Genomic DNA, 26,394 nt, shown 5'->3' on the forward strand with positions numbered 1-26,394 from the left:
TCTTTATTTTTAAACAGGGTCTCACTAAGTTGCAGAGGGCCTCACTAAGTAGCTGAGGCTGTCCATGAACCGTGATCCTCCGGTCTCAGCCTCCCAAATGCTGGGATTACAAGCTTGCGCCACCACACCCGGCTAGTGTTTGTCCTTTATTCATTCACTAGGCAATCAGTTGTTTTTTTTTTTTTTTTTTTTGTGGTACTGGGGTTCCTGGAAGCCCTTCTACCTCCGGGCTACACTCCCAGACCTATTTTTACATTTTTATTTGGAAACAGGGTCTCCTAAGCCAGCGCATGCGGCTGGCTTCGAACCCGCGTGATCCTCCTGTCTGCCTCCCAAGCGGGCAATCAGTTTTTGAGTAACTAATCAGTCGTCTACATTCCAAGAATACCATAGTAAAAAAAAAACAAAACAAAACAAAAAAAAAACCCGCTCATTTTGTGATGGAAGAGGTCAGACAATAAACCAATAAATAGAGAAAATTGTTTGCAATAACAATTATTAAAGACAGAAACCATGTGATATATGATAAAGTGGTTGTTTAAATCTGGGAGTTGAGATAGAATAATTAAGGGCAGAGTCAAGAAAGTAAAAATACTGCTTTTGTGTATAACATTGCTGCCTACGATATACTTAATAAACCTTCAAAGTGGGAGAACTTAGTGATCGCTGAGTCAGGGTTCTCATTTTACAAATTTAGAAAGAATAGGCAGAAGGATACTCCTCACACCTATATTTTTCTGCTCTAGTGAACATTTTTTTGAGGGGGAGTCCTGGGGACTGAACCCAGGGAAATATTTATTATTGTATGTATATATGTGTGTATGTATTTTTGTGGTACTGGGGATCGACCCAGAGGCACTTTATCTCTGAGCTACATCCCCCAGCCCTATTTTTATCTTTTGTTTGGAAACAAGGTCTCACTAAGCTGCTGAGGCTGGCTGTGAACCTGTTATCCTTCTCTCTCAGCCTCCCAAGAACTGGGATGGTGGGTGTGGGCCACTGTGCCCAGCTCTAATAAAAAAATGTTGCTAGGAAGGTAGAAACAAGGAAGAGATCCTTAGGGCCGTGAAAGCCAAGTGGGTTACAGTGATAAATAGAGAAGGTGCTGCAAAGAGACTTGCTGCCTCTGAGTAAAGGAATCAGGAATTACATATGAGAATTCAATTGTTCTCAGACATTCATAGCAGAAAATTTGAAAACACAGAAAAGCCCGGAGTGACATTTTTACCTATAAGCTTGTCCTCCAAGAATAGCCAGTGTTGACTGGCCCTTACACAAATGTTTCCCTTTGTTTTTCACAAAATTGAGATATTTAACTACACTTCCAGCTCTTTTTACAAATTTTGTGAGCCGGGCATGGTGGTCCACACTCGTAATCCCAGCATTCTGGAGGCTGAGACAGGAGGATCATGGTTCTCAGCCAGCCTCAGCTACTTAGTGAGGCCCTTTGCAACTCAGTGAGACCCTGTTTCAAAATAAAGAATAAAAAATCGGAATGGGGGTGTTGCTCAGAGATAGGATGCCCCTGGGTTCAATCCCCAGCACCACAAAAACAAAAAATTTAAGTGTGTGTGTGTGTGTGTGTGTGTGTGTGTGTGTGTGTGTGTGTGTTACTGGGGATTGAACCCAGGAGCATTCTACCTCAAAGCAACACCCCCAGCCCTTTTTATTTTTTGATTTGAAACATGGTCTTTCTAGATTGCTCAGAGTCTTGTTGAGACTCTCTTCAAATTTGTGATCCTCCCAAATTTCAGCCTCCCAAGTACTAGGATTACAGGCATGCACCACCACATCCGACTATTTTTTAATTTTGAAACAAGCTCTCTCTAAGTTGCTAAGGATCTTGCTAAGTTGCTGAGACTGGCCTCAAAGCTGCAATTGATCCTCTTGTCTCAGCCTCTCAAATACTGGAATAACAGGTACCTGACAAGGACTTGACTCACTTTTAAAATACTAATTATAAAAAATGTGACTGTGCGTTTTCTCTCAGTGATTATAGATGAAATTATTATCTGTTGGAATTATTGAATATAAGTTTGCAGATTTTTAACAGGAAATTGATGTTCAATTACATGTATGCTGACATGTATAGATCTATTTCAAGTCATAAATGTCAAGCTTCAACAAGATTCACTGAACACATGTATCCAATCAACACCCAAGTCAAGAAACAGAACATCACTAATGTTCCAAAACTACCCTTGAGGTGTCTGAACTTTATGTCTGTCTTCTTTTGCCCAACCTTAGGTCTATGAAATGTACCCATTTTGTTATTGATGTTTATAATTCATTCTTTTCTATTGCTGTGGGATATTTTGTTTTCTTTAATCAATTCAACTTTTTAATTTACCCATTCAACTGCTAATGGGGTACTTGGGCACTTATCAATTTGTAGGCTGTCTCAAATAGTGCTGCTGTAACCATTCTAGTACATGTTTTTGTGATGTAGGCACGCTCGTGAGTCGGGTGTATGCCTAGGAGTTGAATTGTGGGACCACAAGAGAAGCTGACGTGCAGTGTGAATGATGGTACTGCACGGTCTTCTGAAGTGTTGTGCCAGCTCCATCCCACCAGCAGCTAGGAGAGCAGCAATGGGTTACTCTGCCCTTATTGGCGCTTGATTCGTTGTTTTTTTTATTTCAGGCATTATATATAGTGGTCATAGTATCACATTGTGGTTTAGTTGGTACTTCTTTGATGATTAATAGTTTACATATGTTTATTGGCCTTTTAGATACTCTTTTTGATGATGTCCTTAGAATTTTAAAGTCCTCTGCTTTTTTCAACAAAGTCAAAAGCTATTCAGCATCTCTAATTCTAGATAAGGAAGGACCTCGGCAATATTTAAATTATTGAGTTCTGCTGGGCGTGGTGGCGCACGCTTGTAATCCCCGCACTTGGGAGACAGAGACAGGAGGATCGATCAGGTTCAAAGCCAGCCGCGCTAGTTTAAGAGACCCTGTTTCTAAATAATAAAGTATAAAAATAGGTCTGGGAGTGTAGCCCAGAGGTAGAAGGGTTTCCAGAACCCCAGTACCACTAAATAAATAAATAAATAAATAAATAAATAAATAAATAAAAATTATCGAGTTCTCCCTAGTTACCAGTTGTTTGCTTTGGAGAAAGGTACTCAGCCATAATTGGCTTCCTCTGTTTTCCCATTGTAAATGTAAGGAAATTGATGTAGAATAGAAGAAACAAATAGGTAGAAGGAGACAGATAGGAAGGAAAAGTAAAATATAACTTTAATATAATAACCTGGTGCTAGCGATAGGCATGGTGGCACATGCCTGTAATCCCTGCACTTGGGAGGCTTAGACAGGAGGGTCACAGTTTTGAGGCTAAGCATCAGCAATTTAGGGAAATCCTGTTTCAAAATACAAAAAATAAAAAGGGCAGAAGGTATAGCTCAGAGGTAAGATGCTTCTGTGTTCCATTGCCAGTATAATGAATGAATGAATAAATAAATAAATAATAAAATAAGAGCTGGGGCTAATGTTCTTCAACCTTTATTTGCTAAGCCAATTCTCTTTCCCAGGCCTGTCTTTCCAAATTCCTGGAAAATCTCTAGATCCTAGAGTTAGCTGAAAGAAACTGTAATTGCCTAGTGTACTGTTTATAGGAGAGATATGGTGTCTTGAGAACCCTCTAGTTTAGGGGACTCTACAGCTTATCTATTGATCAGATCATGGAGACCTTGATCAGCCTGAGGACCCTAAGAATCACCAGACCATGAAACCTGCCTCCAGACCACTGGCCTGAAGTCATCCCACTATACCTTCCCATGCCCACCCTCATGAAAGCCCACTGTAAAAGAAGAGTCCAGCCAGGGGTGGTGGCGCACACTTGTAATCCCAGCATTCAGGAGGCTGAGGTAGGAGGATCACAGTTTGCGGACAGCCTCAACTACTTAGTGAGGCCCTTTGCAACTCAGTGAAACCCTGTTTCATAATAAACAATTAAAAAATATAGGGCTGGGGGTGTGGCTCAGAGGTACAATGCCTCTGGGTTCCATCCCTAGTACTGGGGGGGGGGGGAGAGCCTAAGACCCCAAGGTGCCACTCTCCCTTTTGAGGTGGCCTATATTCTTCCATGAGTGTATATTTCCTACTATCTAAATAAATCTATCTCTTTCATGTGTTGGAATTCTTTTCAATCATGAAAGCCAAAGACCCCCTGATCCTGAGTTGAGGAATCGGCTCTTCTCATATGACAGAACCCAGGGGCTTTCTACCTCCCAGCTAGACTCCCAGCCTTATTTGATTTTTATTTTGAAATAGGCTCTTGCTAAATTACTGTGCATTGGCCTCAAACCTAAACCCTCCTGGTTCAGCCTCCCTAATGCCGGGATCACAGGCCTGTGTCATTGTGCCTGGCTTCCTCATTCCTAATTATTTTTGATATCAGCATTAATATATTTGGTAGCAAGGATTTAAAAACCCCAGAATACTGGCATTAATTTGCTGCACAACCTTAGTCCAGTTACTTCTCTCATACGGGCCTCCATTTTGCTGTCTATAAAGTAGAGGGGTAAGGCCAGGCATGGTGGCACACGCTTGTAATCCCCTCGCTTGGGAGGCTGAGACAGGAGGATTGCACAGGTTCGAAGCCAGCCTCAGCAATGTAGTGAGACCCTGTCTCCAAATAAAGTATAAAATAGGTCTGAGAGTATAGCCCGGAGGTAGAAAGCCTCTGGGTTCCACCCCCAGTACCACCACCCCCCAATAAAAAGCTCTGATCTGCAGGAACCCCTATTCCATTTCCCTTCTTTCCTCCCTTCCCCCTTCCTTCCTTCCTTCCTTCCTCTCTCTGTCTCTCTGTCTCTGTCTCTGTCTCTCTTCTCTTCCTCCCTCCTCCCTCCCTTTCTCTCATTTTGTGTGTGGGTGTGGTACTGGGTATTCTACCTCTGAGCTACACCCCCAGCCCTATTTTTTTTTTTTTTGGTGGTACTGGGGTTCCTGGAAGCCCTTCTACCTCCGGGCTACACTTCCAGACCTATTTTTACATTTTTATTTGGAAACAGGGTCTCGTAAGCCAGCCTGCGCGGCTGGTTTCGAACCTGCGCAATCCTCCTGTCTCTGCCTCCCAAGCGCGGGGATTACAAGCGTGCGCCACCACACCCGGCTTTCTCCCAGCCCTTTTTAAAACTTTTTGTTTGGAAACAGGGTCTCCCTAGGTTGCTGAGGGTCTTACTATGTTGCTGAGGTTAGCCTTGAACCTACAATTCTCCTGTCTCTGCCTCCCAAACGCGGGGATTACAAGCATGCGCCACCACGCCTGGCCCCAGCCCTATTTTTAATTTTTATTTTGAAATAGGGTCTCACTAATTTGTGGAGGACCTCACTAAGTAGCTGAGGCTGTCCTCGAACCCAGATCCTCCTGTGTCAGCCTCCCAATTACTGGTACTCTAGGTGTGCACCACCATGCTTGGCCCTTGTGCCGCTAACTCAGGATCTTCAAGTTTGTTAGAGATGCACAGGGCTACAATCCAGGTCTCCCAATCTCCTGGTCATTTGTAGCACTATGCTAAGTTATAATATTTGAAATATGGCATCATTCAGTTTCACCTAGAGAATGAAGGTACATACGTGAAATAATCTTTTATGACTTCTTTGTATAGGTTTCTTTAACCACTTAACCTATTTTCTGGCTGCTGGTGCTGTTAGTTTGGGAATTGGTTTCTTCGCTCTGGCATCAGCTTTGTGGTTCCTGATTTGCAAACGAAGGTAAGTTTTATTAATATCTTTAGTTGACTTTTTTTCTTTTAAAAATTCAGTGAAGGACTTCTTCAAGTAGTAAGTAATAAACTTGAGTTACTATAATAGTATTGATTCTACAATCTGGGATTTAGTTGTAGATCTTGTGGTGGGGAGGGAAGGATTTATGTGTTTTGTTTTGTGTTGGTACTGGGGCTTGAGCCCAGGGACATTCTACCTCCACGCTGCACTCCCAGCCCTTTTAATTTTGAAGCAAGGTCTTGCTAAATTGCTAAGAGTTTCACAAAGGTGCTGAGGCTGTCCGTGAATCTTCGATCCTCCTGTCTCAACATCCCAAGTACTATGTGTTTTAAATAGCCCATAAGAAGAACTAGCATGATTTTTGTTTTGTTTTGTTTTCTGCCTCCTGAGGTTGTGGCCGTAGGTCAGGTGTCATGAAGCCTCTCTTAAAGCTAGTTTTAGTTCGTCTCCTTGTGGATATGGCTTTGTTGGGGGCACAGTGAACCAACAGCCCTTAAAATATCCTGCAGCATCACTTGGTTGCAAGTGGAATTCAAAGCAATGACAATTGGTTGGTATTTGCTCCCTGGTGAGGTGTTTCTGGGATACGGATGTCATGTAACCAGCGTGTGGCAGGATGTATATGTGTTTTTTTTTTACCCTACGAGTGACTGTAACATCCGATCTCAGGTTTTAAGAGGAAGATTATTTTTAAGAACTAAACTAACATTTATCTCAAGAACATCATGAACACAAGGATTAATTCCTCTCTCATACGTCATTGAACATAACAAAAAGTCGCCACAGGCTGCACTTTCATTCATCCATCCAAGTCAGGTTAAACCTATGGCTTCTCCATTTTACAAAGACTACTGCATAAGCTGGATGCAAAGTATGTGTGTCTTTGTACTCCAATGCTTAAATGCGATCCTTCACCCAGCAAGATGAATGAAGTCAAGGAAGTGCCTGATAGTAGATCATTGCCCATCACATGCTTTTTTTCTCTTCAATGGGAAATTGCAGTGGGTTACAGAATGATGTCGAGAGCAGCTGCAGATATTTAAAGATGGAGAAGCGAGGTGCCTAAGCAGCCTGTTCAAGAGGGCAAAGCTCCTTCTGACCCCATGTGCTTTTAGGTGCTTTTATTAATCTACAATTTTAATATATATGTTTTTTCTCTTATGACTCCTTTAGGAAATGGAGTTTTTAAAGTTATACTAGGACACAATTCAATAAATTGTTTTCATAATAAAAAAAGAACTAGAACTTGCCGGGCGTGGTGGCGCACGCTTGTAATCCCCGCGCTTGGGAGGCAGAGACAGGAGGATCGCGCAGGTTCGAAGCCAGCCACGTGTGCTGGCTTAGGAGACCCTGTTTCCAAATAAAAATGTAAAAATAGGCCTGGGAGTGTAGCCCGGAGGTAGAAGGGCTTCCAGGAACCCCAGTACCACCAAAAAAATAAAAAATAAAAATAAAAAAACTAGAACAATATAATTTCAATTTTTATGTATTAAAATTTTGAGGAATAGCAAAAATGTTTATTTCCTAGAAGATATGGGTCTTATTGTAATCTAATGCTAGCTAGAAATTTTTAAATATTTTCTGGGTGTGGTGGCGCACACTTATAATCCCCGCGCTTGGGAGGCTGAGACTGGAGGATCATACAGGTTCAAAGCCAGCCTCAGCTACTTAGTGAGGCTCTCAGCAACTTAGTGAGACCCTGTCTCCAAATAAAATAGAAAATAGGTCTGGGAGTATAGCCCGGAGGTAGAAAGCCTCTGGATTCCACCCCCAGTACCACACACACAAAAAAAAAAAAGAAAGAAATTTTTAAATATTCAATTTTCAATTTAGAGGTTAAAAAAATTACTAAAAGGGTGACACTCTTTCTTTAGAAGATAGTTAAAAAGAGACCTGACAAAGAACTCTGGTATGTTCTAAAAGTAGTCTCTTAGCTGAGTGTGGTGGTGCACAACTGTAATCCCAGTACTTGGGAGGCTGAGACAGGAGGATCGCAGGTTCAAGGCCAGTCCCAGCAACTTACTGAAGCCTTCTGCAACTTAGAGCTCTTGTTTCAAAGTAAAATACAAAAGAGGTCTGGGGGTATACCTCAGAGGTAGAGCTACCTCTGTGCCACAAAAAAAAAAAAAAGAAAAAAGAAAAAGAAGAGTAAAGAAAAGAAAGAAGGAAGAAAGGAAGGAAAGAAGGAAGGAAAGGGAAGAGAAGGGAAGGAAGGAAGAAAGGAAGGAAGGAAGGAAGGAAGGAAGGAAGGAAGGAAGGAAGGAAGGAAGGAAGGGGGTTTTGCCAAGCCCTGAGGGTCCCACTGAGTTGCTGGTATCAAGCCTTGCGATCCTCCTGTCTCAGCCTCCCCAATACTGGGATTACAGGCAGGAGCCACCACACCCCGTTAAGTACTGTTTTTTTAAATCTTTGTTTATAACTGTTTGAGGCCACATTCCTTTTTATTTTATTTATTTGATTGATTGATTGATTGATTGATTTTGCGGTACTGGGGATGGAACCCAGGGTCATTCTACCTCTAAGTTACATCCCCAGCCCTATTTTTTATTTTATTTTTTATTTTTTGTAGGTCTGGGGATGAAACCCAGGGGCATTTGACCTCCAAGCTACAACCCTGACCTTTTTTTTAATTCTTTATTTTGAAACAGGGCCTCACTAAGTAGCTGAGGCTGTCCACAAACCGCAATCCTCTAGTCTCAGCCTCCCAAATGCTGGGATTACAAGCATGCACCACCACGCTTATTTTTTATTCTTTATTTTGAAACAGGGTCTCACTGAGGTGCAAAGGGCCTCACTAAGTAGCTGAAGCTGGTTTCAACCTGTGCGATCCTCCTGTCTCAGCCTCCCAAATGCTGGGATTAAGACCACATTCCTTTTTGCATAATTGTCTTTTATCAGCTAAAGTTTTACTTGTCACATTATTATTGTTGTTATTATTATTATTATTATTATTATTATTATTATTATTAGTAGTAGTAGTATTCTAGGGATTTAACCCAGGGGTATTCTAACTCTGAGCTACATCTCCAGCCCTATTTTATTTTTTATTTGGAAACAGGATCTCACCAAGTTGCTCAGAGCCTTGCTGAGGCTGTCCTTGAACCTGCAATCCTCCTGTCTCAGGCTCCCAAAACTTGGATCACAAGCATGTCCCACCATGCCTGGCACCGCTTAATTATTTGTAATATTTTCTGAGTTGTTTGTGGTTACCTGGATAATAAGAGATCACAGGTATTTTCTTCTCTTCCATTGTAAGTCCTTAGTTTCAGTTTTCTTCCTCTTCCTGTGTGTGTGTGTGTGTGTGTGTGTGTGTGTGTGTGTGTGTTACGCTTGAACCTAGGGCATTCTACCTCTGAGTTACATTCCCAGCCCTATTTTATTCTTTATTTTGAAACAAGGTCTCACCAAGTTGTGGAAAGCCTCACTAAGTTGCTGAGGTTGACCTTAAACTTGTGAACCTCCTGTCTCAGCCTCCCAAGTACTGGAATTACAGGCACTTGCCACCACACCCAGCTTCCTCTTACTTTTTTTTTAGAGATATTATTAAATGCCAAAAGTTAGCTGGGCATGGTGGCACACACTTGTAATCCCAGTACTAGGAAAACTGAAACAGCAGGATCACACAGGTTCGAAGTCAGCCTCAGCTACTTAGTGAAGCTCTCAGCAACTTAGTGTTTCCAAATAAAATAAAAAATAGGTCTGGGATTGTAGCCTGGAGGTGGAAAGCCCCTGGGTTCCACCCCCAGTAACACAAAGATAAATAAATAAATAAATAAATAAATAAATAAATAGCTAGGCATAGTGGTGCATGCTTGTAATCCCCGCACTTGGGAGGCTGAGACAGGAGGATCGCACAGGATCGAAGCCAGCCTCAGCTACTTAGTGAGGTTCTCAGCAACTTAGTGAGACCCTGTTTCCAAATAAAGTATAAAATAGGTCTGGGAGTATAGCCCAGAGGTAGAAAAGCCCCTGGGTTCCACCACCAGTACCACAATAAATAAATAAATAAATAAATAAATAAATAAATAAATAAACTAAAAGTCACCAATGAGTTTCATTTTATTTCATTTCCTTTGTACTGAAGGACAAATTTATAAAAAGGCTAAATTAACATTAGCCAACTAATTCTCTCACAATCAGAAAGAAATATATCAATGACTGACTCCTGGTTAATATTCAAACTGAAAATATTAACCAAGTGTAATTAGCTTTATTTTTATTCTGTGAGCAAAATAGATGTAATGAAATCTAGCATCTGAGAAGCAAGTATATATATATATATATATATATATGGATTTGTGCTTTAAAAAAATGTATGCTATTGCCTGCCATGGTGGCACAAGCTTGTAATACCAGTGCTTGGGAGGCTGAGACAGGAGGTTCACGCAGGTTCAAAGACAGCCTCAGGTACTTAGTGAGGCTCTCAGCAACTCAGTGAGACCTTGTTTTCATAATATAATATAAAATCTAGGTCTGGGAATGTAGCCCAAAGGTAGAAGTCCCCTGGGTTTTATCACAGTACCACATAAAAAAAAGTATGCTATTATATATTTACTCTGATTTGTAAACACTTATATACAAATAATAGAATCAATTATTTTATTTTATTTTATTTTGCAGTACTGGGGATAGAACCCAGGGGAATTATACCTCCGAGTGCCACCCCCAGCCCTATTTTTTATTCTTCATTTTGAAACAGAGTCTCACTGAGATGTAAGGGCCTCACTACGTAGCTGAGGCTGGCTTTGAACCTGCGTAATCCTCTGTCTCAGCCTCCCAAATGCTGGAATTACAAGCGTACACCACCATGCCTGGAGAGAATAAATTATTTTAATTGATTTTTAATTTCATTCATGTTTAATAATATTCTCTATAAAATATCTTTCAGAGAAATATTTCAAAATTCCAAATTCAAAGCAACTGTTGAGCGATTCAGGCAAAGACCATCAAAGGCAAAGGTTAAATCTCATTCTCAGTGTATTTTTATATCTCGAAATTTTCACACGGGAAGATTCCAATTACAGGTAGAGTATAATATTTTATAGCAATCTTGTAAAAATGTGTTTTGATACCACGTCATTAGACTTGTTGTCTTTACATTTGAAGGATAGTATAGCCACTGTTATTTTTTAATTTGAGGGATGATGATTTGTAGCAAAGTTTAAATTACCCAAACTAGGTAGAGTTCTTACTGTGGGAAAATCAAACAATTAAATGAAGATACTCCATGGATAGTTGCTTTTCTGCATCTCTAGGACAAGAAGCGGCATCCCCTTATGTTGAGATTGTGGTAGGGTTGAAGATCATTGCACATGCAAAACTAATCCCAGTACTTGGGAGGCTGAGACAGGAGCATCAGCAACTTAGTGAGGCTGTCAGCAACTTATCAAGACCCTGTTTCTAAATAAAAAATAAAAAGGGCTATGGGTGTAGCTCAGAGATAGAATATCCCTGAGTTCCATCTCCAGTACTGCAAATAATAATAGTAATAATGATGATGATGATGATGATGATGATGATGATGATGATGATGATGATGTTTAGAGCCTAGAATTCATAGAAAGTAGCTGTAGGGAAAGTCCTTGAAGATAAGACTTTGATAAACTTTGTTATCTAAAGATTTGGGATTTTGCTCCACAGTCTTAAATCCACTAGAGATGTTACAGGACTATGGTCAAGAGCATAATCTATAGAGCCAGATTACACAGGTTTAAACCCTGGCTTGGCCACTGCTAGCTATCTATTTCCTCAACTGCAAAATGAGAAAACCCTTCAAATGAATCAGTATGTGAAAAGCATTCAGAATAAAATAAAATAGAGCTAGGAATAGAGTTGAGAGGTAGAATGCCTCTGGGTTTCTGGGTTCAATCCCCAGTAACACACACACACACACACACACACACACACACACACACACACCTAACAAAGAGGCAAATGCCTATAATTTTAGTTCTTGGGGAGGCTGAGACAGGACAATCAAAAGTTTGAGGCCAGCCTCAGCTACTTAGTGCAGCCCTTCACAACTTTGTGGCCTATTTCAAAATAAAACAGGGTTGAGGTTATAGCTCAGAGCCCATGTGTTCAATCCAGAGGGGGGGGGGATCATTTTTCCTATCCAACTGCACCATTGAATTCATTTATCTCCTCTTTTTATCCCTCCCTCCCTATTCCCTTCCCAGTCTCTGGTAACCCCTATTCTACGTTCTACTTCTTTGAAATCAGCTTTTTAGATTCACTTAACATCTTTCAATCCCATCTATATTGCTGCAAATGACAGAGTTTCATTCTTTTTATGGTTAAAGAATATTCCATCCTGTATGTATTACATTCTCTCCATCCACTCGTCCCTTGATGGGCACGTAGGTTGATCCTGTGTCTTGGCTGCTGTGAAGAGTTTTGTTTGGCTTGACATTTTTGGTTTTTGGTACAGTGATGGGATCCAGGGGCATTCTACTTCTGAGCTACATCCTCAGCCCTTTTTAGTTTTTATTTTGAAACAGGGTCTTGCTCAGTTTCTACGGTTTCACTAAATTGCTGAGGCTGGCCTCCAACCTGCCATCCTCCTGTCTCAGCGTACCAAGAGATTACGGGTGTGTACAGCTGGCCACTCACCAATTTTTAAATGTGATTACTTGGGCTTTGTTTTTTTTAATTTATGTTTTGTTTGCTCTTGAGTTGTTTGGGTTTCTCTTATAAACTAGAGAGTAATCCCTAGTTAGATAAAAAGTTTACAAGTATTTTCTCCAATTTTTGTCTGAAATTTTTTTTGTGTGTGTGGTACTGGGGATGGAATCCAGGGGCTTTTCTACCTCTGGACTATACTCTTAGACCTATTTTATATTTTATTTGGAAACAGGATCTCACTAAGTTGCTGAGAGCCTCACTAAGTAGCTGAGGCTGACTTCGAACCTGTGCGATCCTCCTGTCTCAGCCTCCCAAGAGCGGGGATTACAAGCGTGCACCACCACGCCCGGCTTATTTTCTCCAAATTTGTTTGTTTTTTGATGAGTGTTTCTTTTGCTCTACAGAAGCTTTTTAATTTGACACAATCCTATTTGTCAATATTTATTTATTTATTTATTTATTTATTTATTTATTTATTTATTTATTTACGTTTGCGGTACCAGAGATGGAACCCAGCGGTATTGTACCTCCAAGCTACACCCCCTACACTATTTTTTTATTCTTTATTTTGAAACAAGGTCTCTCTGAGTTGCGGAGGGCCTCACTAAGTAGCTGAGGCTGTCTGAACCGCGATCCTCCTGTCTCAGCCTCCAGAATGCTGGGATTACAAGCGTGCGCCACGACTACTGGCTCCTATTTATTTGTTTGTTTGTTTGTTTGTTTGTTTGTTTGTTTATAGTGCTTGGAATTGGACTTGGGAGCATTCAGTCTCAAGGCTACACCCCCAGCCCTTCTTTATATTTTGTTTTGAAACAGGGTCTTGCTAGATTGCTGGCTATCTTTTTAAGTTCCTGAGGCTGGCCTTGAACCTGGAATAAAAAATAAAACTAAAGGAGAATCACACGGAGCTAACATCAGTTCCTCTCTAACTATTCCAAGGTAGACGAAGGAAAGGAGCAAATTTTCTCCATGAGTCCAGCACTAACTACCCATAACCTAAATGGAACAAAACACAACCCAAAAGAAAACTACAGACCAATATCCCTGGTGGACACGAACGCAAACATTCTCAACAGAATACTAGCAAAATCTGTTATATTGAAAAAATCATATTGTGGGAAAAAATATCCATCTAAATTTTGTAATGTCGGCTGGGCGTGGTGGCGCACGCTTGTAATCCCCTCGCTTGGGAGGCGGAGACGGGAGGATCGCGCAGGTTCGAAGCCAGCCGCGCTGGCGTAAGAGACCCTGTTTCCAAATTTAAAAAGTATAAAATAGGTCTGGGAGTGTAGCCCGGAGGTAGAAGGGTTTCCAGGAACCCCAGTACCACACACACACACACACACACACACACACACACACACACACACAAATTTTGTAATGTTAAAATTTAGTTCTCATATAGAAGTTATAGATCTAATATATACAGAAATTATATAAAACTAATTTCATTTTTAAAAATACAAAAACTTTCTTTATGTAGGAGCAAAGGAAACAAGAAGCAGCACATATAAAAGGTACTTTTTCTCAATAATCTTTTTTCTTTTTTCTCTCTTTATTTTTTTCAGTACTGGGGTTGGGACCCAGGGGCAATTCTATCTCCAAGCTACACTCCCTGCTCTATCTTTTATTCTGTATTTTGAAACAGGACTCACTAAGTTGGGGAGGGCACTTAGAACCATGTGATCCTCCTGTCTCAGTCTCCTAAGCACTGGGTTTACAAATGGGTGCCACCATGCCTAGCTCTCTCAATAATTTCTTGAGAGATAAAATCTTAACATATAGTAATTTGCATTTTAAAGAATCAAGAGGCTATCCTTAATGTTATTTAAGTATTTATTTATTTGTTTGTTTGTTTAGGTACTAGGAATTGAACTCAGAGGCATTCTACCTCTGAGCTATACCCTCAGCCCTATTTTTATTTATTTATTTATTTATTTATTTATTTATTTATTTTTGTGGTACTAGGGATAGAACCGAGGGACATTCTACCTCCAGGTTATACCCCAAGCCCTATTTTTTATTCTTTATTTTGAAAGAGGGTCTTACTGAGTTAGTTGCAAAGGGCCTTACTAAGTAGCTGAGGCTGTCCACGAACCGCAATCCTCCGGTCTCAGCCTCCTAAATGCTGGGATTACAAGCTTGCGCCACCATGCTTGGCTTTTTATTTTTATTTTGAAACAGCGTCTCACTAGGTTGACGAGAGTCTCACTACTTGCTGAGGCTTTCCTCAAACCTATGATCTGTCTTAGTCTCCCAAGTACTAGAAGAAGCTTGTATTTTTTTTTTTTTTTTTTTTTTTTTTTTTTGGTACTGGGGTTCCTGGAAGCCCTTCTACCTCCGGGCTACACTCCCAGACCTATTTTTACATTTTTATTTGGAAACAGGGTCTCCTAAGCCAGCACGCGCAGCTGCCTGAGTGATCCTCCTGTCTCTGCCTCCCAAGCGCGGGGATTACAAGTGTGTGCCACCACGCCCGGCTAGAAGCTTGTATTTTTAAATTTGATTTAAAAGTAAGGCAATATTGCCAGGCGTGGTGGCACACGCTTGTAATCCCAGCATTTGGGAGGCTGAGACCCGGAGGATTGCGGTTCGCGGACAGCCTCAGCTACTCAGTGAGGCCCTCTGCAACTCAGTGAGACCCAGTTTCAAAATAAAGGAAAAAAAAAAGTAAGGCAATATTTAACTATAAATCACTAAAATAACTTTTTTTTGGGAACCGAGGATAGAACCCAGGGGCATTCTACCTCTGAGCTAAAACCCTAGCCCTATTTTTTGAAAAAGGGTCTCACTAAGTTGCAGAGGACCTCACAAGTTGCTGAGGCTGTCCGTGACCCCACAATCCTTCTGTCTTAGCCTCCCAAGTACTGGGATTACAAGCGTGCACCACCATGCCCAGCTCCTAAAAAACTGTGTGTGTGTGTGTGTGTGTGTGTGTGTGTCTGTGTGTGTGTCTGTGTGTCTGTGTGTGTCTGTGTGTGTGTCTGTGTGTGTCTGTGTGTGTCTGTGTGTCTCTGTGTGTCTGTGTGTGTGTCTGTGTCTGTGTATGTGTGTCTGTGTGTGTGTCTTGTGTGTGTGTCTGTGTGTGTGTCTGTGTCTGTCTGTGTGTGTCTGTGTGTGTGTCTTGTGTGTGTGTGTGTCTGTGTGTGTGTGTTTCTGTGTGTGTCTGTGTGTCTCTGTGTGTGTGTGTGTGTGTGCTTTTATTGGTGCATTATAATCTCATATCATAATATAAATCATGTTGACATTGACATAGTACACATATTCTTAATCTTAAAAACTTTATTAAATTTAGTTTTTTTATTTTTTTTGCAGTACTGGGGATGGAACCCAGGGGCATTCTACCTCTGAGCTACACCCCTAACCCTATTTTTTATTCTCTATTTTGAAACAGGGTCTCACTGAGCTGCAGAGGGCCTCACTAAGTAGCTGAGGCTGTCCACGAACTGCAATCCTCCTGTTTCAGCCTCCCGAATGCTGGGATTACATGTGTGTGCCGCCACGCCCGGCTCTAAATTTATTTTAATTTTTTTAGTACTAGGGATTGAACACAGGGTCTTTCTACCTCTGAGGTACACACCAAGCCCTTTTATATTTTTATTTTGAAACAGAGTCTTGCTAGGTTGCGGAGGATCTCACTAAGTTGCTGAGGCTGGCCTCAAACCTGCGATCCTCTTGTATCAGCCTCTGAGGTTGTGAGAGTACAGGTGTGCGTGACCACATCCAGCTTTTTTGTATTTTTTTAATCTTAAGGAACATTCCAGAACTGAAGTTTCTAGCCAAATTAGACATTTTCCTGTGAAAACAGCTTGATTTTATTTAGAATAGACTTTCATACTCTTTAAGAAAATATTGCCAGTTACACGGTTCACATCGTCTGGATGAGGATAGCAAGTCAGAATTTTCCCTCTGCCATTATCCTGTCCATGATGGCCCGAAAAGGGGTCTGAATTTCAAAGAGAAACATTGTCCTCAGAAGTTAAGCTATGGCTCGTGTCTGTGGTAAATCTCCTTTTTTTTTTTTAATAGCAATTAAAGATCACACTAAAGATGAATCCTACCTAGCAGCAAAAAAGAGCCCCTGCAGCCCCTGCAGCCCCGCAGGGACCAGCTCTGTGACCAACAGCAGTGTTTCCTTGAGTATGTCATCGTTACCTAACTCTGAGGCATATTACAGCCGAAGTATAGAAGCAGCTGAAGACTGGTTTTCGGATGATTCTCTAGCAAGAAGCCACTCTGCAAAGCCTTGTCTCAGAGAGCCCCTCGTGGAAAAAGTGTTCTCATACTTGTCCACCATCTCGCTGGAAGACTGTACTGAAAGTGTAAAGAACATGACACTTTATGATGATCGGGAAGATGGCTGTGGCGAGGAGCTGTATTCGCAAAGAAACGCGGAGGTGGGAATGCAGAGCTGTCAATAAAAGCCTGAATGACTCCCTTTTGAAACCTCGTATCCACTGAAATCAGGTGAAGTTCAAAGGGAAGGACCAGCTGTGGCGTGTCCTCACACGTCCACTTCACGCTGGTTTTCTGGTTCTTTACCAGAGAGTGCTGCTGCCCTTGCTGGTTCTTATTTCTAGAAACAAAATTATGGTGAGAACGATGGCCGTGTCATGAACATTAAGCTTAACTCCTTGTATTAGATCAAAAGATATAATAAATAATAGTCATGAGTTTTCATCATACGGGATACTTTAAGAAATCTTCAGTGTGAATATATTTTAAAGTAACACATCCACAGCGGTCTCATATTTTGGACATTATCAGTTTAACTTCAATGTGAGTAAGGCCTGGTGGAATACCTCTTATCAGCTTTGCTGAATGTGTGTGTGTGTGTGTGTGTGTGTGTGTGTGTGTGTGTGTGTGTGTGTGTGTGTATGTGTGTGTGTGTACTACTGGGGATTGAACCCAAGGACATTCTACCTCTGAGCTACATCCCCATCCCTTTTTATGTTCTTATTTGGAAACAGGGTCTCGCTAAGCTGACAGCCTCAGGAAATTGCTGAGGCTGGCTGCGAGCCTGAGATCCTCCTGTCTCAGCCTCCCGTGGGCCACCACACCCAGCCTGCTGAATTTAAAATACATAAATCTTTCAACTCTTATGCTGTGTTTTTGGTAAGCAATATAAATTTGTTTTTACAGGGAGCTTGGAACATTGTAAAGAATCCAGAAAATAATTTTCTTTCCCCTCATCTGTCTCTAATTCTCAGAATACCCTCTCATTATAATTAAAATGGCTTGTAAGCACCAAACTGAGTGAAAGTCCCCTCCAGCCCGAGAGACCTTTGACCAAAAAAATTTTGTGTGTGTGTGGTGCTAAGGATTGAACCCAAGGGCATTCTACCTCTGAGATACACCCCCCAGTCCCATTTTTTAATTTTTTATTTTGAAACAGGGTCTCCCTGAGTTGCAAAAGGCCTCACTAAGTAGCTGAGGCTGGCCTTGAACCTGAATTCTCCTGTCTCAGCCTCCCAAGTACTGGGATTACAAGCATATGCCACCACACCTGGCATGAAAAAATTTTTGATTATGGTTCTGAGAGATTTTTGACACCCACCATATAATCTATTTTTTCTTTTTCTTAAATACTCACCAGGTAATTAATACCTTTTTTCATTCTCTTAGGGAAAATGATTAACAAAGTATAATGCTACGTTTTGTGCTTAAATGATTTATACAAAGACCTGTTCATACCTTCCCAAAAGACAAGCCATACCTCTTACAATAAATAATTGCAAGATGATATCGTTATCCAGGCCTGTCAACTCTGACCCAGGAAATACTAAAGGAATTAGGACATCTTTTTTGTTTGAAACCCCTTGCCATTTCCACACAGTGTGCTGTAGGTTCTGAGCAGATCTCTTCTGTCTGTGACTAAATCTAAGTAAGCCAAGCCAGCTCCGGGTTTTTAAATAATAATAATAATTATTATTATTATTAAAATTGGTACCAGGAATTGTATAAGAGGCATTCTATCTTTGAGCTACCCCCTAGCCCTTTTCTTATTTCTCCTTCTCCTTCTCCTTTTCTTATTCTTATTTTTTTTATTATTGTTATTATTATTACCTTAAATTTTGAAACATGGTCTCATACCCAGGGGGCATGGTGGTGCATGCTTGTAATACCAATACTTGGGAGGCTGAGACAGGAGGATCACAGGTTTACTGCCAGCTTTAGAAACTTAGTGAGGCCCTCAGTAACTTAGTGAGACCCTCCCTGTTTCAAATAAAAATAAAATAAAATAGGGCTGGGTATGTAGCTCTGAGGTAGAATGCCCCTGGGTATAATTCCCATCCCAGAAAGAAAGGAAGAGAGAAGGAAGGAAGGGAAGGAGAGAAGGGTCTCACTAAATTGTTGAGGGTCTTGCTCAATTGCTGAGGTTGGCCTCAAACCTGCAATTCTCCTGCTCAGCCTCCCAAATGCTAGGATTACAGGCCTGTGCCACCACGCCCAGCTTTGGCTCTAGATCTTTAAGGAGCAGTAAAAACGAAACTTTCAATGGTCTCTGTCTATTGTTGCCCGATAATTTCTGTCTTACTGCGTATCCCACAGAAGGACATTATCTCTATTTTTGGCAAGGTCCTAAGGCTTCCTAGGAATTTGGGGTGGGAAATAGAAATTCCAGCCCTCCTCTGACTGGTCTCTGGAGGAGAGGAATAGTAACTGCGGAGCTCTGGGCCACCATGCCCTCCTGTGTGGCTTAGGAAGAAAAGCCAGCAAGTCTGTAGTGAGAGCAGTGACACCTTTGCCAGCGTGAAAAGCGCAGCTGTGCGGATGCCACGCCTTGTTCTCCTCTTTCCTGAAGGTTGGCCATACCCCATCCTTGCTTGGTAAAGTGTCCTTGTGTCCTGGTTGTAAACATCCCTTTTTCTTAAGCTAGAAGATTTGATTTCTATTACTGGCCACTATCCCTAAGGCCTGGATCTAACTGTTGTTCTTGGCTTTGTTAAAGTACCCTTCTAATTTTGTAATAAATTCTCCTTTTTGCATAAACTACAAAAGAGTTTTTGTTTCTGTTAATAAGCCAAAGTATCCTGACTAAATTCTTTTCTATGTTACAAACGAGAAATTAAAATACTTAGGTATATAAAGCAATTGTTGTACTATCATAGTTTCTTTAAACATAAGATGTTTACTAGTTTGTTTGCAGAACCGGGAATGGAACCCAGGGGCATTCTACCTCCAAGCTACGCCCCCAGCCCTATTTTTTATTCTTTATTTTGAAACAGGGTCTCACTGAGTTGCAGAGGGCCTCACTAAATAGCTGAGGCTGTCTGTGAACCCGGATCCTCCTGTCTCAGCCTCCCAAATGCTGGGATTACAAGCGTGTGCCACCATGCCCAGCTGTTTACTTGTTTTTTTAAAATGTTACTCCAGCATGACATGGTGGCACACGCTTGTAATCCCAGCATTTGGGAGACAGAGACCAGAGGATTGTAGTTCACAGACAGCCTCAGCTACTTAGCGAGGCTCTTCACAACTCAGTGAGACCCTGTTTCAAAAATAAAAAAGACTAAAACATAGGGCTAGGGTGTAGCTTGGAGGTAGAATGTCACTGGGTTCCATCCCCGGTACCACAAAAAAATTTTTTTTTAATTTAAAAAATTAAAAAAAATAGCCAGGTACGGTGGCGCACGCTTATAATCCCCACGCTTGGGAGGCTGAGATAGGAGGATCGCACAGGTTCGACGCCAGCCTCCGCTGGCTTAAGAGACACAGTTTTCAAATAAAAAATATAAAATAGGTCTGTGAGTGTAGCCAGGAGGTAGAAGGCCCCTGGGTTCCATCCCCAGTAGCACCAAAATAAATAAATAAATAAATAATTTTTAAAAAGGTTACTCCATATCATAAGCATATACGTTGTTCTCTTTGACAAGTCCAGTGAACAGGTATTTATACTAAATTCACAAGTCTAAATATGTTGTCAAAAATGATCTTATTTTTATCCGGGTATAATCCTAGTTTGCGAGGCTGAGACAGGAGGATTGGGGTTTGTAGACAGCCTCAGCTACTTAAGTGAGGCCCTCTGCAACTCAGTGAGACCATGTTTCAAACTAAAGAATAAAAAAATAGGGATAGGGATGTAACTTGGAGGTAGAATGCCCCTGGGTTCCATCCCCAGTACTGCCAAAACAAACAAACAAAAAAAACACCAAAAAAAAAAAACAACTTATTTTTGAGAAGTGTTAATGATCTGAGATTTCACCTTTTCTACAAGCTGACCACTTACCCTACAACAGTTTTGGGTCTTTGGGTTAGACACAAGGGTGAGTTTATTTTTCGTAGCACTAGCAGTGGCCAGTGTCCTCTTTTTCACACTGTCCCCTGAGCCCCAGTCCCCACAGGGTAGGTGGAGAAGACCGGATAAGGCCTACTCAGTGGGTTGCATTATTACAGGGAAGATTCTGTGGAGCCAAGTCCTTTATAAAGGGAAGTAAAGCACGCATGCCTTTTTGCACCCGAGGAAGCCAGTACCACTATCTCCCAAGGTTGCCTGCTGTGAAAACATGTTTGAATGCCTACAGTGGAACACAGAAAATCTGTCTCTGCTTATAGATATGCAGAACCCAAAAAGATCTATAATTAACATTGCCATAGAGTATTAGGTACAGTGCTTTTGAAACCCCAAACAGATTAGCTTAGGGAGAAAAATATTTTGTTCCATCAACAGAATCTAAATAATGTAGGATACAAAAGATAGAAAGGGTGAAATAGGCTCACATTTTATCTGGATGATTTTTTTTTTTTTTTGTAGTACTGAGGCTTGAACTGCACTCCAGTCCTATTTTATTTTTTAATTTTTTTAAACATTGTCTCACTAAGTTGCAGAGATCTTGCTAAGTTGCTGAGGCTGGCTGTAAACCTGCCATCCTCCTGTCTCAGTCTTCAAAGTACTGAGATCACAGGCGTGTGCTACCACACCTGGTTGTGGACTTTATTCGAGCCAGTGAGAAAAGAACAGGGATTGGTGAGAGCACAGAGTAGAGAAAACCTTTGCACACAGCTAGGGAGATGGTAGATCAGTGCAGCCACCATGGAGAACAGTGTGGATGTTCCTGAAAAGTTAAAAATAGAACGACAATCTAACCCAGCAATCTCTTTTCTGGGTATATGCCCAAAGAAATGAAAACACCGCCTTCTTAAGATGCCTGCACTCTCAGAACATTGTAGCATTGTTGACAAGAGAAAGTACACGAAAACAACTTTCATGCCTGCTAATGGATAAAGAGAGTGATGCATACCTAAGCACACACTGGAATATTATCTGGCTTTAAAAAGGAGATCTGCTATTTGTAACAACTTGGAAGAATCTAGAGGACATGCTAAATGAAATATGGCAGACATAGAAAAATACTGCCTGATCTCACTTACATATCCAAAATAAGTGTATATTTCAGTAAGAACACAGGCAATGCCTTTTGTATGGTGGAAGGGGTTCAATACAATAAGCCTGTCACCAGATGATTGGCTCTTCCCCACCACCTCTTCCATGCCAGGGAATGGGAGGCCCGTGTTGACCTCTATTGTTTGCAGGCTGAACACTCGGAAGTGGCTACAGTCGTTGGCCTTAGTGAGTGGAAGTCCATCTTGCTAAGCCCTTGAGTTACCTCTATCCCTTCTACTTGCTTCAGGAGTCCATTGGGCCCGTGGTTGTTGAAAGAGGGTTTCTGACACCCATATAATGAAGCATCTTGTGCACCTGATTATCACCATCTTCTGATGTGTGTCTTTAGGGAGCATCTACTGGGACTGAAATTTATGTTCACATTCTATACGCATTCAGAAAGAAATTACCTACATACACCTTTCCCAGATTTGGCCCCAGTTTTCCAACCGTACTCTTCACAGGCTCCCAACCCTCCAGCCAAACAATTTGCCACTGCCAATGAATCACAGCAATCTACACCAGCAAATATCTATTCTCCCAGGCTATACAACTAGGTGCACTGTTCAAAGTTAGGCCTACTGGGAAGATTTTCCTTCACCGCTGCTCGCTGACACCCTGCCTAGTGGGCGCTGGTGCTCCAGCCTTGAGCTTTCAGGTGATCCTGGCAGAGCAAGAGAACTGCCTATAAACCAAGCTCAACTACTTTTTCATCCCCCATTAGCTGGTGACAAGGAACCTCACTGATGCCACCCATACCCCTTAAGAGAGAGAAGATCATGTAAGGGGAGTAATGCTGTCAGGGTCTTCATCACTCCCTCAGGCAGTTCACTTGCGCCTTCAGAATTTGCTCAAAAAAGCCGGGTGCACGCTCGTAATCGCAGCCTTTGGGAGGCTGAGACAGGAGGATCGCGGGTTCATGGCCAGCCTCAGCCACTTAGTGAGGCCCTTTGTAACTCAGTGAGACCCTGTTTCAAAATAAAGAATAAAAAATAGGGCTGGGAGTGTAGCTCAGAGATAGAATGCTCCCAGGTTCCATCCCCAGGACTGCAAAAAAAAATTTTTTCCCTCAAGGTCAATTATGTCCCAATTGCATCCATTGGTCAAATGCAGACCTTCATGAGTAACTCTGGGTTGTTGCAGCAGACAAAACTCAGTTCATCTTGAGCAGCGCAACTTGTGGTAACTTGCTGGCCATGGTCATGTGTTAAGTCTCTGGTAGTCTAATGCAAACCCTAGGATGTTTCCAAAGGAGAAATGGCAGAAGAGACTATAGCTTTGCTTCAAATCCTATAGGTTCTGATTAACCTCTGGTGGTCTGCTAAGGGCTCTATTAGAACATGTTTGCTATAGACATTTCAAATAGCATGGCAGTGCTGGGTCAGGTAATAAAATAACTGACCTGGCAACCTGGGCCAGTTCCAGAGCCTTCGATCTTGCTGGGCTCACACAGAACTAGAACTCTCTTGGTTACTCAGCTAATGGGTCAGAGAGGCACAGCCAAATGAAGTATACATTGCCCGCAGTATCCAAAGAAGCCCGCTTAGCCAGGCATGGTGGCACATGCCTCTAATAACAGGTTCGAGATGAGCCTCAGCAACTTAGCGATGCCCTCAACTTGCAACTTAGCACGACCCGGTTTCCAAATAAAAAATAAAAAGAGCTGGAAGTGTAGCTCAGAGGTAGAATGCTCTGGGTTCAACCCCCAGTCACACACACACACACACACACACACACACACACACACACACACAGAGCAGCCCACCAGGTACTGTGCTTTAGTGGTTGGAGGCGTCAGATACAGGAACTAGTCTTTCACCTTGGAAGGCTGTCCAGACCACTGGTGCCTAGTCATTTTACTGAAACAATAGTTCCTTAAATTTTGTGGCATTTATTTTCACCTTCTGACATATTATCATACCAAATTATCTACCATAGTGCCTACTTCCTGTTCACCAGGTCCAGTGATCTTCCTGCCTCTACCTCGAAAGTAGCAGGGATCACAGATGTGTACCATCTCACCTGGTATATAATATTTATCTTGAAATAAATATTTCAGCATGTGTATTTGTTTGCTTGCTTGCTTTTGTTTTTGCAGTGATGGGCATTGGGCCCAGGGCATCACTAAGCAACTACTTTACCACTGAGCTACATCCCCAACCTTTTTTTCCTAAGGCTCCCAAACACCAATGAAAGCAATATCTGAGAACATTGTCCTTCTAAGTCAGAGCAAGCAAGAAGTACTGATAAGTTTGCCTAAAGGTTGGATTTCAGACAAAAGAGAAAGTCTATGATTCTTGTTTTCTTTCTTTCTTTCTTTCTTTCTTTCTTTCTTTCTTTCTTTCTTTCTTTCTTTCTTTCTTTCTGTGGTACTGGGGGTGGAACCCAGAAGCTTTCTACCTCTGAGCTATACTCCCAGACCTTTTTTATATTTTATTTGGAAACAGGGTCTCACTAAGTCGCTGAGGGCCTCACTAAGTAGCTGAGGCTGGCTTCGAACCCGTGCGATCCTCCTGTCTCAGCCTCCCAAGCGCGGGGATTACAAGCGTGCGCCACCACGCCCGGCTATGATTCTTGTTCTTATTGCAACATTGATCGACTTCACAGAAAATGTGAAAACTGAGGAGAACAGGATTGAAAAGAATGATCTATCACTATGATTATGTTTAATATGTCTTTAACTTCTCATAGTTTGTCTTCAAGTACTACTAGAGTGTACTTGGTACGTTGTGTTTATACAGATAGAGCACAAGACTCTCACAACCCTGTAGGCTTCGTTTTCTCCTACCATCTTTGCTTTAGTTATCATGCCTTTTTTTTTTCCAGTACTGGGGATAGAACCCAGGGCCGACCTCCAAACTACACCCCCAGCCCTATTTTTCATTCTTTATTTTGAAACAGGTCTCACTAAGTAGCTGAGGCTGTCCGCGAACCGTGATCCTCCTGTCTCAGCCTCCCGAATGCTGGAATTACAAGTGTGCACCACCACACCTGGCTATTCTATTACATCTTTTATTTTGAAACAGGGTTTTGGTAAATTACAGCGAATCCTCTATCCTTGAACCCGCAATCCGCCTCTCGGCCTCCCAAGGACTGGGATTACAGTGTGCGCCACCGTGCCTGGCTCATCTTATATCATTTTCCTTCTGTTTGAAGAACTTCTTTTAACACAGTGCAGGTCTGGTAGTCATGAATTATCTCAGCTTTTGTTTGCCTGAAATAATCTTTATTTTCCTTCAGTTTTGGGAGATATTTTCATTGTGTATAGAATTTGGCATTGATAATTTTTTCTATCAGTACTTTAGAGATATTTTTCCATTAATTTCTATTTGCATAGTTTTGAATGAAAAGTATACACTCTTCCTTACCTTAGATCCTGTGTAGATTTCCCTCTTGCTTGCTTGCTTGCTTGCTTTCTCTCATTTCTTTTTTCTTTGTGGTACTAGGGATTGAACCCAGGGGCATTCTACCTCCAAGCTACACCCCCATCCCTATTTTATTTTGAAACAGAGACCTCACTATGTAGCTGAGGCTGGCCGCGAACCTGTGGTCCTCCTATCTCAGCCTCCCAAGTACTGGGATTACAAGTGTTCGCCACCATGCCCGGCTCCTTTTACTTTTCTTAACAGGCAGTTGCATAGCAATTTTTCAGTTAAGTATGAACCTCATACACAGCAGTAGTCTCATAAGATTTTATCACCTAGTGATGTTGTAACCATTTTAGTTTAAGTACAGCCTATAATGTCTGCACAAAAATGAAATCACCTAATAATGCATTTCTCAAGATATATTCCTATTATTAAACCATGCATAATTGTATTCCTTTTAACTGATTTCCAGTACTTGATCACTGTTTCTTCAAGTCAATTTCTTAATGTTTAATCTGCTTTGACGTGGGCTTATAGTTTTCAGAAAAATTTGAACATCTTTTACTATTCTTTCTTCAAAATTTCTATTCTTCCAATGACTGTAGGAAATTCTATAGAAGTTACTAGGTTTTGTAACAAGGACTCCCTCTGTTGGCTGTGTAGCAACAAAACAGTGACCATCTGACATCCAGCAGAAATTTCTTTGGATTTTTACAGAAATCCCTCTTTTGCTTTGTTTTTAAGAAAACCCAGAGGTCTTGCCTCTTTATTATAGCAATTTATATTCAAATGAATATAAAACACAGCTATTAGCTGGGTGTGCTGCCGCACACTTGTAATCCCCGCGCTTGGGAGGCGGAGACAGGAGGATCACACTGGTTCGGAGCCAGCCGCACTGGCTTAAGAGACCCTGTTTCCAAATAAAAAGTATAAAATAGGTCTGGGAGTGGAGCCCGGAGGTAAAAGGGCTTCCAGGAACCCCAGTACCAAAAAAAAAAAAATACAAATACAAATACCATGAGCAGTCGCTTTGAGCCAGCTCTATGCTTGGGGGACAGATTAAAATCACAGATGCTCAGCCCAAGAACCCCTTGGTTTAGTGACGGAGATTCTTGACATCTGAAGAAAGACTTCTAACTCAGTATAGATGATGAAAAATGTGCTTACAGTGGTACAATATGCCATAAGAGCAGAAAGAATTATTAAATATGATTGAGGAAAAGTTCAGGCAGACATCTTAGAAAACCTACTACTTGGCTTGAATAGGGTGTAAATTGGC

The 26,394-nt window shown here is 41.5% G+C and overlaps 1 protein-coding gene across 1 annotated transcript in view; it reads left to right on the plus strand.

The window, feature by feature from the left end:
- The window catches only part of LOC308260082 (uncharacterized protein C1orf185 homolog), a gene marked incomplete at both ends in the record, with an annotated part of 37,084 nt that extends 20,105 nt beyond the window's left edge, over window positions 1–16,979 (plus strand). The window contains 5 exons of the mRNA XM_080691413.1: window positions 5,621–5,726; window positions 10,627–10,762; window positions 13,846–13,879; window positions 16,392–16,759; window positions 16,908–16,979. Coding sequence (XP_080547539.1) covers window positions 5,621–5,726; window positions 10,627–10,762; window positions 13,846–13,879; window positions 16,392–16,759; window positions 16,908–16,979 — 716 coding nt within the window. The remainder of the gene's footprint in view (window positions 1–5,620; window positions 5,727–10,626; window positions 10,763–13,845; window positions 13,880–16,391; window positions 16,760–16,907) is intronic.
- Between the last annotated feature and the right edge of the window lie 9,415 nt (window positions 16,980–26,394).

Source organism: Muscardinus avellanarius (assembly GCF_963383645.1).
Source record: "Muscardinus avellanarius genome assembly, chromosome: 3".
Lineage (NCBI taxonomy): Eukaryota > Metazoa > Chordata > Mammalia > Rodentia > Gliridae > Muscardinus > Muscardinus avellanarius.